The sequence below is a fragment of the Panthera tigris genome, chromosome A1, assembly GCF_018350195.1.
Source record: "Panthera tigris isolate Pti1 chromosome A1, P.tigris_Pti1_mat1.1, whole genome shotgun sequence".
Classification (NCBI taxonomy): Eukaryota; Metazoa; Chordata; class Mammalia; order Carnivora; family Felidae; genus Panthera; species Panthera tigris.
Genome location: NC_056660.1, coordinates 185,720,214 through 185,736,844, shown reverse-complemented (window position 1 = coordinate 185,736,844; position 16,631 = coordinate 185,720,214). Strand labels below are relative to the sequence as shown.

The 16,631-nt window shown below is 40.8% G+C and overlaps 1 protein-coding gene across 5 annotated transcripts in view; it reads right to left on the bottom strand.

Moving 5' to 3' along the window:
* GABRB2 (gamma-aminobutyric acid type A receptor subunit beta2) overlaps positions 1-13,973 on the bottom strand; it is a 233,376-nt gene extending 219,403 nt beyond the window's left edge. For 4 of the 5 annotated variants that reach the window (XM_042959971.1, XM_042959941.1, XM_042959960.1 and 1 more), the window contains exons 1-4: positions 13,887-13,973; positions 12,577-12,809; positions 12,322-12,413; positions 11,270-11,337 (exon numbers count right to left, since the gene is read on the bottom strand). In XM_042959971.1, the coding sequence (XP_042815905.1) occupies positions 11,270-11,337; positions 12,322-12,413; positions 12,577-12,653 (237 nt within the window). In that variant the 5' untranslated portion in view covers positions 12,654-12,809; positions 13,887-13,973. Of the gene's footprint in view, positions 1-11,269; positions 11,338-12,321; positions 12,414-12,576; positions 12,810-13,453; positions 13,514-13,886 lie in introns of those variants that run through there. The other variant, XM_042959952.1, reaches the window with a different exon arrangement.
* Positions 13,974-16,631: the final 2,658 nt, after the last annotated feature.

Here is a 16,631-nt window from a genome sequence, read left to right as displayed (position 1 = left end):
TCATAGAAAATGCAAAACCCTAAACCAGTGTCAAGATGACCATGAGATGCAAATATAACTTTATATATATTTTATAAAATCCTCTTCTTTTAAGTTTATTTATTTATTTATTTATTTTGAAAGATGGGGCGGGGGGCAGAGAAAGAGGGAGAAAGAGAATCCCAAGCAGGCTCCATGTTGTCAGCATAAAGCCCAATGTGGGGGTGGGCTTTCATTTCACACAACTGTGAGATCATGACTGGAGCCCAAATCAAGACTTGGATGCTCAACTAACTGAGCCACCCAGGTGCCCCTCAAATCCTCTTTAAACCTCTACTTTGAGTATGTTTGATAGTGAACATTATGTATTAGTTCATAGCTAGATAAATACACATTTATTAAGCAAGTCAAGTAGATTAATTCTCATGATGCAACCATCATTTCTATTTAAAATAAAAAATAAAATAGTTGAGTGAGAAGTGGCTTTTAAAAACTATTTAAGGGGCGCCTGGGTGGCTCAGTCGGTTAAGCATCTGACTTCAGCTCAGGTCACGATCTCGCGGTCCGCGAGTTTGAGCCCCGCGTCGGGCTCTGGGCTGATGGCTCAGAGCCTGGAGCCTGCTTCCGATTCTGTGTCTCCCTCTCTCTCTGCCCCTCCCCCATTCATGCTGTGTCTCTCTCTGTCTCAAAAATAAATAAACGTTAAAAAAAATTAAAAAAAAAATAAATTAAATAAAAACTATTTAATTTAATAAACTATGTAAAAGTCTGGAGATAAACATTTTATAAAAATGTTTTTGATGCAATGGTCTTCTACCAATTAGGCACTGAATTATTGATCTTTAGAGGAGCAACCTCAAGATGTTTGTTTAATCACTGAGGCCTAAAGTTTAAGCACATACTTCAAGAATTATAATTAGGCAGCCATAAATAATTAATAGGGAGCTATTCAGTGCCATTGTCCCTATATGTAACGTGTAATGCTACTATTACTAACCACCAATTACATAGCTACCTTTCTAAACAAGGATAGCGAAATCATATTACCATGAAATGTATATTAAAATATAAGTATTTCTGATATTTTTCAGACATCTTAAAACTAAATAATCAATACAGCTATTATTAATTTTTTCATAGTATCAAACACTGTGCTAGGTCCTCATCCCTCCACCATTTTGCAACCATTGTTCAACCTTTGTTCTTTTTAAATATAGAACTGCGATCATTTTAATGATGTGTGTCAATAAAATTAGTGTGGAAGTTCCAAATGACATTTTATAAAAATAGAAATCAGATCTGGAAAATGTTTTTCAATGTTCTCATACTTCCTTTATGAAGTGTTTTCTGCCTTTAACTTTGTTCCTTGTGAAGATGCTTAAGGCTCTCTCACAGTGTCAGAGCACCCACCCAAGAAATCCCAAGGTCTCTTCTGCAGAGCCATCAAGATCCTATGCAGTTAAGTTTCACTCTACATATTCATACCCTCCATATGCACCCTACCATTCTGATCCACTTACATTAGCTGTGAAATCTTAGAAATTATATAATCTATCCAGTTGTTAGTTTCTGCATTTCTAAAAGAAGATGATAATACTATTATCTAGGTCATTGGATTTCTGTGAGCATTAAGATAGTCATACATACCCTAAATTTATATTTTTGCAATATTACTATTGCTAATATGCAATGGTTTTCTTCATGCTGTCTATACCCTACTGCCCTTTCCCACAGGACTGTTCTAATTTTCCATCTATTCAAATTGCACTGATTCCATTTGTTCAGTTCAACTCTCTTTGCCATGAAGTCTCTTTCTGCAAATCCCATCCACCCTTACTACTTAGATCTTTATATTGTTGTAAAAATCCATATTACAACTAGAGGCCAGTCAGTTGTTGTCAAATTCTTTTATTACTAATTATCCAGCTTCCAACTTCACTATAAAATTCATGTTCCTCTAACAGTGCCTTTCAGATCGTACCTGTGTCAGTCACGTAGAAAACTTAACATGAAGACCCCTGAACGCCATCCTAAACTGAGGAGTCAGACTCTGAATATGGGCCTTAAAAATATGAATATTAACACTAGACTCAGAGATTCTACTGCACAGAAAAATTTGACAATCACTGTAAAACTTGATTCCCAATTTTTTATTTTGACTCTTTTACCTGAGAGACATACCAGTCTCCTCTCCCACCATCTGAAACACTCTTCTCTCCATCAACCCTCACCTCCCTCTTCAGGCAGTAAGATTAATCTTTCTTGACTCTAGAAAGTACCTTAGTCCCATTTCCCATCCTTCCACAATCCAGCTTAACTGGTAGAGTGCTGCTTAAGTTAGCCCTTGATAAACACTTCCTGGTAGCTTGATGTACTGAAGTCCTTCAACTACCCCTTCAACCAATTCTGCCAATCCATGTTTGGCAAGCATCTACTAATTGTCTGGCATCATGCTGGGCACTTTCCATGAATTTGTACACCTCAAAATCTCCAATCTTCCTCTATGGCTTACTTTTGTATCACTTTTCTAAGATACAGGTAGATTCACCTTTAAAACTTCATTAATTGTTGCTATTGTGTTAGGAGAGAAGTTATTTTAGCTTCAATTGCCAAACAATTACTTCTAAGTTAAGACCTCTTGGCAAGTAAGTGGGCAGTAGGGGCCAAATTATAGTGCAAGGAAAATAAGACTTGGCAATAAAAATGCCGATAGAATGTTAACAAAATGAGCACCAGCAAGAGACAATGGGCTAAAGACATTCCTATATTTTTCCATATAAATGGCGGCAGGATAACATAAAGCCATGTCTCTCCTTGCATATATATATATATATATATATATATGCGCACATATATATATACACACATATATATACATAATGCAAATGAAATGCACATAAATCTTGTGTTTTAAAAACTCATAACCCCTGCTTCTTGTTCCTCTTTTAACTGTTCCTAAGTATTTTTGTCATCTGAAAAGTGTAAATTGATTTTGGAAAAACTAATTAATATCAGAATAGAAACAGTAAAGAGTGGCTGTGTAAATATGAGTCAACTTGATATATCATTTTTTAAAATTTCAATTTATACGCTACTTAAATCCAGTTCTCTATTTTGTATGTGATTTGTATATTATTGTTAATGGTGCAAAAGTAAAAGTAAATATGGGAGTACCCAGGTGGCTTAGTCAGTTAAGCGTCCAACTTCGGCTCAGGTCATGATCTCATGGTTCATGGGTTCGAGCCCTGCATCAGGCTCTATGCTGACAGCTCAGAGCCTGGAGCCTGCTTTGTATTCTGTGTCTCCCTCTCTCTCTCTGCCTCTCCCCTGCTTGTGCTCTGTCTCTCTCAAAAATAAATAAACATTAAAAGAAAAATTTAAAAGATAAAATAAATAAGTTTATTTTTAAATAATCAATAGCTATAATTATGACTAATAATCTATAAAATATATTTTAAAATTGTTTCTCAAAAAATTCAGAATGAATAAAAAATAAAATGTCAATATATTCATTATATGTTTGTAAGATCGAGCAAAAATACCCACCAGTTTACACTGGTGGTAGTAGAGATGTGTATTTTTTATAAAGAAAGCATAAATCTGTAAAAATATGCATGGTGTATTAAGTGAAAATATAGACTATAAAATTATCTCTACAAAACAAGTGCAATGTGTAAAACATGAATAAACTAATAGACGAGAGCTAGAAGGTAATACAAATTAAAACACAGTTTTAATAAAATAATAGGGATATGGGTAATTTTTGCTTTTGATATTTGTTGGTATTTTCAAATTGGTTTTGTCACAATGTACCACCAAACATAAATGAAAATGGTGACGAAGCACAAAATCAATGAGAAAATCTCAGTGACAAATCTCTTTTCTCTAGTTGCTTAGAGACAAAACCACAACACCATTCTTTACACCAGTGGCTCTCAACTGGGGACAATCCCCTCACCCCACATGGCACATTTAGCAATTTCTGGACACACTTTTGGTTTTCACAACAGCAGGAGTACTTCTGGCAGCCGAGTGGAGCAGAGGCAAGAAATGCCATGAAATTTCTTACAATGCACATGACCGCCCACTCACAACAAAAAAGTATCTGGTCCAAAGTGACAGCAAGGCTGAAGGTAAGAAACTTTGTTATAGAATGATCATAAAACAAATCGTGCCCTTCGCCAAAGTTAACATATATACACCCTTCCCATATAGTTAGGAAAAACACTTTGATTTACATTCTTAAAAAATTCCCACAACCACTTAATTACTTGGAGGAGCACACTTCTGAAGCACACATGATCCACTAAAACATGAAACTTGAGATACTTCCTTAGCCTGCTGTCTCCTGCAGAGGAAGCCCATTATCACATCTTTATTTCATGACCATAGTTAAGCAAGAGCATTGTTCAGGGTACCCACAAGGTAACAGCAAAAAAATTGCCCTAAGAGTTAACTAGAAAAAATAGACTTATAAACTGTCAATATCAAGTGTCATAGATGTTTTAAAATAGGTAAGTCTTCTAGAGATGTAATCTTTATAATGAGTCTCATTTATACTACATGGGATGGAGGAAGGAAAGCTCTGGGAAGAAAAGGAAAAGAATTCAACCACCTTTAGGAGAATTATCTGCAGAAGCAATTAACCAGAAATCAGAAAAATGTGTTCTCAATGAAAAAAAAAGTTCAATTGAAAATGAGGTATTTATGATAACAAAAAGGGGGGGAAAGGGTGTGGTGTTTTCACACAGTGTCCACTCACAGCCTATAACCCCTGAGATTATGATTCATAAACATGTAGCAGCCAGTATTTTCTGGCAATTACTGGCCTTAATTGTTATCTGATAGATTCTTCTAAGGCAAAAGAAAATTATTAGACAAGTTAACCAAACAGCACCCATTCATAATGACAGAAATTATGACAGAAATTATACACATGAAATATTCTGGATCTTATGTAAATTTTCCTTTATTGCATGGTTTAAATCATGCTCAACAGATGTAATTTAAAGTATGTGTTTCTCAAGGATGGGTATCATTTCTTATATTTAATATATACTGAATAAACTACCTACTTGGAATCACTAATAAAATTAAGATTTTTTTTAAGGCGAAGAGAGTGAGGAGTATCATCTTATGATTAGTTTCTCTGATCTATCCACTCTTTCAAAAAATAGCAACTACAACAAAACAGGGTTCTCAAGGAATGAAAATGATTTTTTTTAACGAGTCTTTGCTACAACTTAAAACTGCAGCATGGTTAAGATCAAGCAATGTGAAGTCAATCATTTGTTAGCTGTGTGACCTTGAACGAGTCACTTAACCTCTCTTGGCCTCAGGTTCCTCTTTTGTAAGTAGGTTGATGTAGCTACCTCACTGTTTTTATAGGAGCATTGGATGAAATAATGCAAATCAACAGAATACTTACATGAGTTAAGAACTCAATAAGCACTAGCTTTATTCTATTCTATTTGTGTTACATGATGTGGAAAATGTTGGGTAATATACAAGAGAGGGAGAGGGGATGATGGTGCAAAGGAGTAGAAGAAAAAGGAGAGAACATAATAGCTTGCTAAAAGTTGGGTAGGAGAACTTCTAAGCATAATTCACTTAGGCTTAAGCCTGCCTGTAGTCGGAGAGTGTTCATATACACTTCACCATGCTTCATTGCTTCTTGGCTATCCTTCTGTATGTCCCAGGTAACCTCACTTACTTACCCTTTCTCCACAGAGGCCAATTTTAACCTCCTCTATTCTCAATAGGAAATGTCTTCCATGTTGGAGAGAATACAGAGGTCTTCAATTAAGTGAGCCTTTAGCTTCCTGTCCCGCCGCCCCACCCATCTCCTGTGTTGTATCTGCAACCTGCTCCCTTCCAAAGGAAACTTCTCCAAATTATATATCACTCCTTTTAGTAATTGCTCTCTCCCCATTTTACTTCGGATCCAAACTTTTCAAAAGTATAGTTCCCAACTACCAAAGGTCCTCTATATTTACCAGTGAGCTCTTGTTACTACTACACTCGGTAGATGAATCTCACAACTTATTTCAATTGATCATTTTGGCATGTGACACAACTGATAACTTCCTTCTTTTTTAAACTCTCTTGTACCTCCACACTTCCAAAACACTGTTATCTGCAGGTTCTCTTCCTAACTCTCTGATTGTTGCTTAGCTCCTTGTTACTCTTTGTGGACTCCTTTTCAGTGTTCCTCGACTTGTGCTCACCAGATCTCCAACTGTAGCTGTCTTTTCACTTTCCCTTTTTAATTTTGTCCATTCATACTGTTATAAATACTACCTATACGGTGACAATGTAGAAGCTCACCTCTCTAGTCATGACTTTTTTACGTAGCTCTAGACCTGTATTTCCCAATCCCCACTGGGAGATTTCATGTGTGTTGAAAAGTCAACATATCCCAAACTGAGCTCACCATCTGCCCGTATACCTAATCCCTCACTCCCGCCTCCAACTTGGATGCCCCTTTTGTTTCTGAATATTAATAAATAGTACCATCAGAAATTTGGGATTCACCAGGTCCTTCTGCTTCTACCTCATAAATGTGCCGTTTTTCTTTCTTCTATTTTACATCCCTGCCTCAATTCATCAATTCTTCCTGGATTTTTGCAGTGAGTTTTCATCTTATCCCCCAACTTAAGTCTTGCTTAACTCTTCATATTTCAGAAGCATCTTCTTGAAGTGTGAATCTGTTCATGCAATTCTCCTATTCACATCCTTTCATGGATCTCTACAGTCTTTGGAACAAAATTTAACACTTCAAGCTGCAAAAATGGTCTCTATAATTTGATCACCACCTGTGATCTCAATACAAGCTTTTATCACCTCCTTACTCCCACTCCCAATTCCAGTCAAAGTTACTTGCAAATTCCTAACCCCATTTATTTTTCTGTGTCTTTTTCTCCTATGTGCCATTATTTCTACTTGGAACATCCATCCACAGTCCTTTAATTTCTAGTTAATTTCTTCACCTATAAATTTCTATGTAATATCTTAGTATTCTGCATTCCCAATATACCCTTTGTATTTCCTCTTTTAAAGCACTTATAATCCTGTATTGTGATTTTTTCTATATTAAACAACGAATGCCTTGAATTTGAGGACTAGGATTCTATGCTCTGTTTCTCCACATATATGGTACGGTGTCTAGTGAATAATAACAAATTGCTGCTATGAAAACAAATAGTTTACCCAATATTTGTGGCATTCACCCAGAGTCTAACATCCAACCAGTCATTGTGTATAGAGCAAAACCACATGGAGTGATATATTATAACTGTCTACATGTAGTTTATAACATGATCAGGAAAACAGAATGAATATGTAACACACACAGCATTTTGAAATGGCATATAACAAATGAATGGTGAAACCAAGAAGTGACAAAGGAATTCATGGGAAATACAGACCACTAGGTACTCATTTAGCTGCTCATAAAAAAGCTTTAAAGAAAAGATAAGACTATGCTAAGCATAAGTACAGTAAGAGTCTACAGAAGAATTAAGAATAGTGAGCACCTAGATATTAAGTCTCATGAGGTCAGGAAACAAATCAATTTTGTTCATTGCTCTGTCTCTGAGGCCTACAACATGGCTGGATCATAGTAGCTGCTAAATAAGCATTTGTGTTGAATTGAATTTTAAACTGTGCATCTGGTGATGCAAGAAAACATCTGTTTAAAAAAAAAAAAAGGCAGCAGTTTTCTTCATTTGCCATTCCATAAAAAGGTAATTTGTGTGTGTGTTTACTAGAACTCTTTCCTCAAAAGTGAAATATTGCTTCACTCTTTGGTTGGCAAATGTGTTGTTTCAAGATGGAGAAGAATCTACTTTAAATGAAGAGAAAGCTATTTCAGTCCATAATTCTCAGAGCCAATTTTGGATCTTAAAATGCACTTTTCATCAAAGAACCTTAACAAAAAGATCCCTGCCAATGTAACCAAGACATCTAAAAATATTTCATTCTAGAGCCAAGCTTTCCACTCAGGAGCATTCTAATTGAAATCACATTCTTCCAAAGATCTAGCATTGGGCCAACAGTCACCTGAGTAAGCTACCGTCCTCACCTTCACGAGTAAGAACTCACAACTGTATGACATTTAGGAATTCTGCATTTTCCTTACATTTATGCTAGATTTCCATGTTTTCCTGGAACTTTTTTGTACTCAACAGAGCTACCAAATAAACCAAACCAGAAATACATATAACTTTGAGTTGGAAGTCAAATTAATATGTCCCCTCTCAATTCACACATAAAAAAAAAAGAAAAAAAACAAACTTGAGACCTAGTATATTACCTTTAGGGCAGCAGCTGGAGTGGACACAAATTTTCTTGAATGATAGCCTGTTATTCAGTCTTCTACATAAGCTATGTTCACGGAACATCAACACTTTCACATATTTAGTTTTGTTAATTCTGGTAGTCACCTGAAATAGGTACAATGGGACTATTCCTCCTCTTTAACAGGTGAGGAAATTTAGCCCTGTCCATCTGTGAATTCCCTGAGGATGACTGAGCAGCAGAAGCAGAACTAGTATTCAAGCCTCCTGATTTGGTTCAGATTTTTCGATCATTGTCATTTACCAAGAGTATCACATTGACATGTCTCTTTTCCTTCGGTACAAATGAGTCAGTGACAATCTAAATGGTCTGGAGCCTACCATCCTTCAAAGGAAGATTCGCCATAGTAAAAGAAAGTTACAATTACCAGAGGTTGCAGGTAATAAAAGATAATGAGGCAAAAACATGTATGTTAATCACTTTTGAGGTTTCATTTAAATAATCAACCATTCTTTCAGAACTAAAAATAATCAAGACATATTAACACTTTTAGACCCCTATACTAGAGGCAATATTCCACAAACATCTTTATTTTATTTACACACCAATGATGAAATTTCCCATCTGTTGCTTCAAATCAAATAAGCATACTTAAAAATAACATACATCACAAAATTTTTCTTTGAAGGATTAATTTAAGTCACTATAATGTTAGCTGAAATAAGTGTTAATTTTTCAACAAGTAAAAAATGTGTCTGGACAAGTCCACATGTGGTAGCAGTAGGCTAAGAAAGGAATCTGGCATGGAATTTTTAACATTTCGTTCTAATCATTAATGCTGCAGTACTGGCCTATTTACAACCTGACATTTGTTTTTGCACTTTCAACATCCCATGATTTTTCATCAACAGTAAACAGCTTTAAGAGATGTCACCCCACCTTAGCTGGGTCTATATTTTGACTAGCAGGTCTTGGCATTGTGTCCAGCTCAGACACCTTTCCAAAATGCTGTATGCAGGTAAAAGGTGAACAAAATTTAAAACACATACACACACACACACACACACACACACACACACACACACAGCACAGCACTACTCTAAACAGTTGGGGGATATAATATATCCAAGTTCATAGCTGACCTATCACAGGTGACCTATCATCTCATCATTGTTTGTTTAGAATCTATTTCCTAATTTTCCATAGGACACCATTTTTGTGATGCTCCAAAGAGGAAGGTTGTAAAAAAATAACATAAATCAAAAGGCAAAAGAAAGCAGCCCAATTTAACCACATGCAGGACGCACAGAACCACACCTGATTTCTGTTATCACTTTGTGTCTAGCAACACAATTTAGATTCAAGTCTTTGGGACTTAGGAAGTACCCACATTAGGACCTTTTTAAATTTTTCTAGTAAAACTCAAAATTTAAACTAATGAAAGACCTCTAGAATTCCACAAAAGCGAATATTTGTGCATCTGAGAAATTAGTTTCCCAAGGAAAATGTATTCTCTAGACACACAGGGAATTTTCATAATATGTGGGAAATCTGTGGTTCTGAATCACCCAATATTGTCTCAGTCTGTGTTTATATCCTATATGAAAAAAAGCCTTCCCAATAATTAGAATATAAGAAGATACATGGCATTAAAACTTTGTGGAAACTTTATAGAAAGAGTTGAATGTTCCCTGGAGTAGTTATGTTTTATAATGTCATAATGCTAATGACTATCACCTGTCTTTGGACAATGTATAGGGATGAGGTTAGTTATTTGAGTTTTCTCTCTATTTAAACTCTGGGAATATGAAAATCTGCATAATATTAAGAACATATCAACTACTTTTGCTCTCTTGAGTTAATTAGTAAATGTCCTAACTTTCAAGTCCTGATGGCTGGCTGAGAAGTCTTTTACATAAAACTTTACACACTACACCCTTTTCTTTATTAGTGCATTTCATTTCTAGGAAGAACCATGCCACAACAGTCTTCTGAAATGTGCGGTATGCTTTCAGTATTGAAAGTAACATTACCATCTTACAGTCAAATGTGGCCTTTCTAGACAGACTTTTCCAAGGGAGAAAACTTTAACAACACAGAGTAGAAAAGTCACTGGAGAAAGAAGCAGCCCAAGTATTCTGGGGTATCTAGGACACTTGTCATGGTTTTGTCTGTCTGCAGTGCCCCCACATGGGCAGCAGGGGGCGCTCCTGCATGAAACAAACCCCCCACAAGTGTCCCTGGTCAGGAAGAGAGAGGCTTTTTCTCAGCATTTGCCCCAATTCCAAGGAGGTAGCCACTAAGGAGTGCTGCTGTCCATTAACTGTATAAGCTTAGGACATGCAGTGTACAACATTGAAAAAGTGACTAGATAGGGCACATGGGTCTGAGCCTACCTTCAGAACACAGGGTAGACAATTTTTTAATTTATTTTTGTGGGGAAGAGACATTAAAAGAGCAGGTGAACAATTGTGGGGGGAGGTGACAGCCATCAGCTTGTAAAAAGGCCATCTCTGAAAGCAACAAGTGGACATCTGTATCCCAGGGTCATTTATTTAGTCTATTAGCGACAGTTTAGTTTGTAAGATTATATTCCTTGTGAAATAGCCTCAAAACCGTTCCCTCTTTTCCTGACCCCACTCCAAACTCAGAAAATCACCTGATGAACCTGGTTCCTCAATAAACCTTAGGAAATGTGGCTTCTGCAAGGGATCTTGTGCATGTGGTTGTGTTTTGCACATGAATTATGATGCATTTTACTTGCTCTGTACCAATTCTCAAGTATCCGAACCAGGTTGGAAAAATCATTAGGGACCAAAAAGCAAGGGCTCTGAAACCTCAAACACAGTGGGTTCTAAAGCAAAATGCCCAGCCCTCATCCCCATTTCATATGCTTACTCATGCTTATGCCACCCCCACTGACTGACCCCTTCCTACTTCCTGTCCCCAAATGAAGGTCTGCAGAGGTACAACTATAAACCTCAGTACTCACCATATTGACTTCGGAAACCATATCGATGCTAGCAATGTCAATGTTCATTCCCACGGCCACAGGGGGACCTGCGAACCAAGATGGCCAGCCACGTGATTTCTCTCATTCTCAGCAAGAGTAGTCCCTGGGCTTGGGGTATTCTGCCCCAGATCCCTCCCCCACTGTTCACCCTCATTGCTCCTTTTTAAAAAGAGTGCCAGGCACTCATCTAGGAAACGCTCTATGGAACACGCACACACGTGCCTTTGTGGAAGAGATTCCAATTCTGTCTACATATGTAGCTGTCTCAGTGTGAGAATACACATAACTCACAGAAGCACAGGAATCAGTCTAGCTCAAGGGAATTTTATATATTGCACTAAAACCCCCTCCTCCTCATTCTTTCCCACTGTCCTTCAGTGAGCAGGTTTAACTCTTTGAGCTTCATAAGAGTCTAAAGCAAAATTAAATGGGCATAACAGTGTATCTAAGGCTGCAGCAAGGGGTCCTTCACCCTTCTCCCACCTACCTCCCCACCTACCTTCTGGTGCTCCCGAACCCCCCCTCCCTCCCACCGCCCTAAGCAGTGGGGCTTCCAGGACTGGAGAATACCCAGACACCAGCCACTTTAAACCATGCCCGAACTCTTCCAAAGTAGGCGGGCACAGGGGATTAATGCCACTTTTCAACCAATTGCCTGCACATTTTATTCTCAAAAATGTTCACGATGGCCTCCAGTAAGCCAGGTTCTCTGGGTACACCATTAACTAAACTTAAGAGGCTGGTATCTCAATGAAGCAAAGACGGTGAAGCAAAGGATTTTAGCAGTGAAGGTGAAGAACAGCAGTCACCTATAAACTCTAAGAGGGTCTCACTGAAAGACCATCTAAGTGCTGGATACTGACAAATAGGCTTAAGTTTGGATCACTTTCTCAATATGGTAACACAGAGACACATCCGATATACCACATGCAGCCAACAATAGGGAGAGGGAAGGCACAGCGCACACAAAGCTCAAAAGACAGCTTAGGCTATAACTAGGCTGTTTCTTATTTCCAAGGCAACCCCATTACCTCCAAAATCTGGTCTCAGACGAATGTCATAGCCTTTCAGGAGTCTATCCACTGTCTCTTTAACCAGCGACATATTACTAGGGTCATTGACACTAAAAAAAAAAAAAAGAAAAGACAATAAACAGGCATCAATAAGGCAGCAGGCACAGCGTCTTCAGCATCTATCCGATCCTCACTACAGATCCCTGCTCACAGAGGTATGCAGACAGAGCCCTTCAAAGTGAAATGAAAAAGAGAAATGCTGGGCACACTTACCTCTGCGCACAGACAGCGGCGATTATTAAGGGGAATGACCAAATCCCAAAGTAGCCCTTTTTCCGGACTCTCCACATCCCTTTAGTTTTTGATGGGATTGAGGGTTTCACTGAAGAGAGGAGATCCAACTTAGTCTGCCCAGTGCAGTAATTCTAATGTGAGGCGCATGCGCACGGTGTACCAAAACATCAAAGGGGCAGCGGCGGCTGCCTGGGACCGAGCAGATTTTCTTGCTAAGGAAAAAAAAAAAAAAAAAAAAAAAAAAAAAAATTAAAGGGGAGAAAGAAAAAACATATATGTGTACAACATATACATAGTTGAATATCACCCCACTGGAGGGCCCAGAGTAAAATCTTTGTTTTCCTTCCGTTAAGACAAAAACAACTAGAGCCTCGGGTAAGTTTTGGTAGTTGCGGGAGGCAGTTTTGCACCTCACGGGTTGTGGGTTTTTGGGGCGTGTATGTATGTTTCCTCTTAAATATGCAAAACCAGATTAGGAATTTAAAAGACAGCAGGTGTGGAGTGCTAGTGGAAGACGGGTGCCTGGGAGCCCATTTCTGGTCTCAGCAAGCCTATGAGGCGAGGAGTTTGAACTTTATTTCCTGGAGAATAGCATCCCCTGCGTGGGGCGAGACGTGTGCTGGAGATGGGGGTTGTGCGGCGGGGGTTGGGGGGGAGGGACGGTGGGTGCAGTAGTCGAAGGGGGAGGGAGGAAAGAAACCAATGGGAGAAGTGCTGAGCAATCCATTGGATTTGGGGCGGGGAGGGGGGTTAGAGAATAAGAAATAGAAAAATAAAAAAGAAAGAAAAAGAAAAGAATAAAATGGTGCCTGGTCTCTTCTAGGAGTCAAGGAGCACGCTTTTCTTCACTACTCACGAGCGATTTCTTTCTCCTTCTCCTCACCCTTTACCCCCTATTCCCAGAGAAGAAAACGTCGGGGTCCCGGTTTCTTGCCGTGTGACGTGCCTGACCCGCTAGTCCGGATTATTTATAGAAAGGGGGGGGGGGGGGGCGAGGGGAGCAGAAAGGCAACGTTCTCTCTCCAGGTTTCGGTCTGATTCTGCATTGGGAAATTATTAGTGGGGAGGGTGGGGTTTGGATCAGGGGGTGCTGGGACACGGGGGCGTGGGGAACGCGCGTGGCTAGCACCCGAGCCTGGGTGCAGGGGGCGAGGGGGCTGGGGCGGGGACACGGTGCAGGAAGGGCGGGTGGCCCTGGGGCGGACCCCCACCCGACGCCCCCTCGGAGCACGCGCACAGGCGCGCGCACGTGCAGGCACTCTCCCCACCCGCCCCCCGCCCCTCCTTACCTCGCCTGCTGGCGCTCGCCGCCCACTCCTGCCGCGTGCTGAGCTGTAGCCTCCGGCCTCTCTGCCCTGGGCGGAGAGCCGGGCGTGTGGCGGCCTGGGACACCTGGCTATTCCGGGGATGTGTGTGCCTCGGGACGGGAAAAGCCAGAGCAGTCCCTAGAAGGCAGCAAAATGAGGATGGGGCCCAGGAGCGCCAGGGGGCCCGGTGTTCTCCCCCGGTCTCCGCGCCAACCCTCGTCCTCGCTTCCCTTCCCAGGGCGGGGGGACACTCTCACACCCTGAGGTTGTCTCTTCCCTCCCGCCCGAGGCTTTGCCGGACTCCCCACGGCTGCCGAGTCCCAGAGGTGGCAGCGAGCGAGCTCTGTGGTCGGAGAGGGAGGGAGATACTCAATTCAGGGCAGAAATGTTTCCTCAGCTCGCGGGAGAGAGACGTGCCGCGGGCGCCGCGGGCTGCCACTAGGCTGGGGGATCTGGGCCGCGTTAAGGAGCCCGAACCCAAGGCTGGGACGAATGCCTCCCCGCTACTCCCGAGTTATCTTGGAACAGGGGAGGAGGGGGGGGAGGGGAGGGAGGGCAGGTGCTCCCGGCGGCCCCTCCCCCTACTCCTCGGTGCAGAACTGGAAAAGCGAGAGCGCAAACCTACATCCTTGGACCCAGAGCAGTTTTCGCTTCTCACTCTTGAGGGCTGACCGTTGCTGTCTATTAACTGGGCGCTTACTACTTGCCTGGAGTGCTTTGTTAATACAACAATCCTAGGATTTAACCCTCACCTCAGTTTCCCCATATCGATTTAGAAACTGGCACACTGAAGCGAAGCAACTCGCCCAAGGTCACCTAGGAGGCGAGAGGTGGAAACAGAATTGGACTCCAAAGCCAGCGTCCCTAACCACTAGACTAGACAGCCTTGGTTCCCACGTCCGAGACCTTGCCGGCTGCCGGCTCTCGGCCGCGGCGCAGCTCCCCCGGCCCGAGGAGCCCTCGGCCGCTGCGGGAGTGGGAGGCGCGCGCTTGCCGGCCAAGTCGGAGAGGAGGAGGGGCGCTCGCCGCCCGCAGCCGAGGCAGGGGCTGGCGGCGCTCGGCCGGCTCTCGGTCCCCGCAGCACCCGGGCCTCCCCGCGGTCCAGGTCCGAGCCTTGCTCCTGACCCATTTACCTCCGGACAACCTCCCTCCCCCCCCGCCTAGGTCAGAGGGTCATCCTGGGGAGGCTTGGGGGAATGACTCCGAGGGGAGGGTGGAGGCGGCAGGGCTTTGAGGCGGGAATCCGAAAGCGCCCCTGGGAGGAAACGCGAGCGGGAAGGAAGAGCTGTGTGTCTTCACAGAGTAAGGGAGTTTCTGAATTAAGGACAGGTGAAAATCAGCGCCATAAACGAGAAAGGTGAAATCTGTAATTCTTCCATCATTAATTACTCAGGTTGCGAGTTACAGGAACCAAAATATAGACCCATGATAGAGCAAAATTGCCAATTTTCCTCCATTTCTTTTTACATTTCTCTACAATGGGAATCTTTTACACAAGCGAACGTCCTGAAGGAAGAACAAAGTTTAGATTACTAGCATTACGTCCAGCGGATTCCTAAAGCAGTTTGAACCCCAAGTAACTAACTGGTGAAACCCTAGTAATCTTGTATTTTCCTTCCGACTTTTATTTATCCTTGTTGCACTTTCTGCACTGCCAGCCTCTCCCGCGTATGCTCTCTTCAGTTTGGGTTGGGAAAGAAAAAATCAGTAAAAAGAACAGTACCACAAATACTGTCATTCAGCAGTAATAATAACAGCCCAGTGAAGAGTTAAACAAGTACTTATTGAAGGCTTACCTTATACAGAAAATTAAGGGAGAGGTGGGCAAAGAGTTAAAATAACTTGTGTCTCAGCATGTAAAACAATAGCACAGTGCAAACTGAGAGTTTCAAAGGAACTGGAGGCAGAACTTTGGGTTTAAATCCCAGTTTGAATACTTCCTATCTTTGTGACTTGGACAGGTCAGTTAGCCTCTCTAAGCCATGGTTTACTCCTGTGTAAAACTGAGAATGATAATTGCACCTTCTCCATTTGATTTTAGAATGACATAAATATATGCGGAGCATTTGGCATGAAATTAAAAAATATTAACAATTTTTAATAATAAAGCATAATGAGTGGACAGGAAAACAAACAAGGTTTAATAGCATTAATCTATATAGTCTGAGTGGACATAAATTTAATGCAATTATCGTAGACTGGCTTGAGAAGAGAGAAACAGACATTTCAAGGGAATTAAGATAAGGTTAAAAAGGCAATGTATTGAAACCAATCAAAAGGAGAAAAAATATTTTCTCTATGTGGTAACATCTCAGGGATATCTATTACCAATAGATGTTACTAACATAATCAAAGAGATATTTCCACTAGCTATAAAACCTGAGATCAACTTATACCTGAAATGGGTCTTTATTGTACAGCAGACTTCTAGGACTTCTCTAGGACTTCTCTCCGGAAGACTGATATCGCTACCTAGGAATGTGAACATTGGAACAATAATGTGCAAGGGAGGGCACTACTGGAATCTGAAGATGTATCAGTTGCTGGAGAGCATCTTCTGTGATCCCAGATACACAATGAGAAGGCAAAATTGTAAGTACTATTTAGAGATCATGACTCAAAATCATCTCTGTGCATGAAGCATATAAATGCCAGATAAAAGCAATCATCAATCATCTGCCCTTAATCTTTACTAAAATAGTCATTCATTTATTCAGTAAATATGTA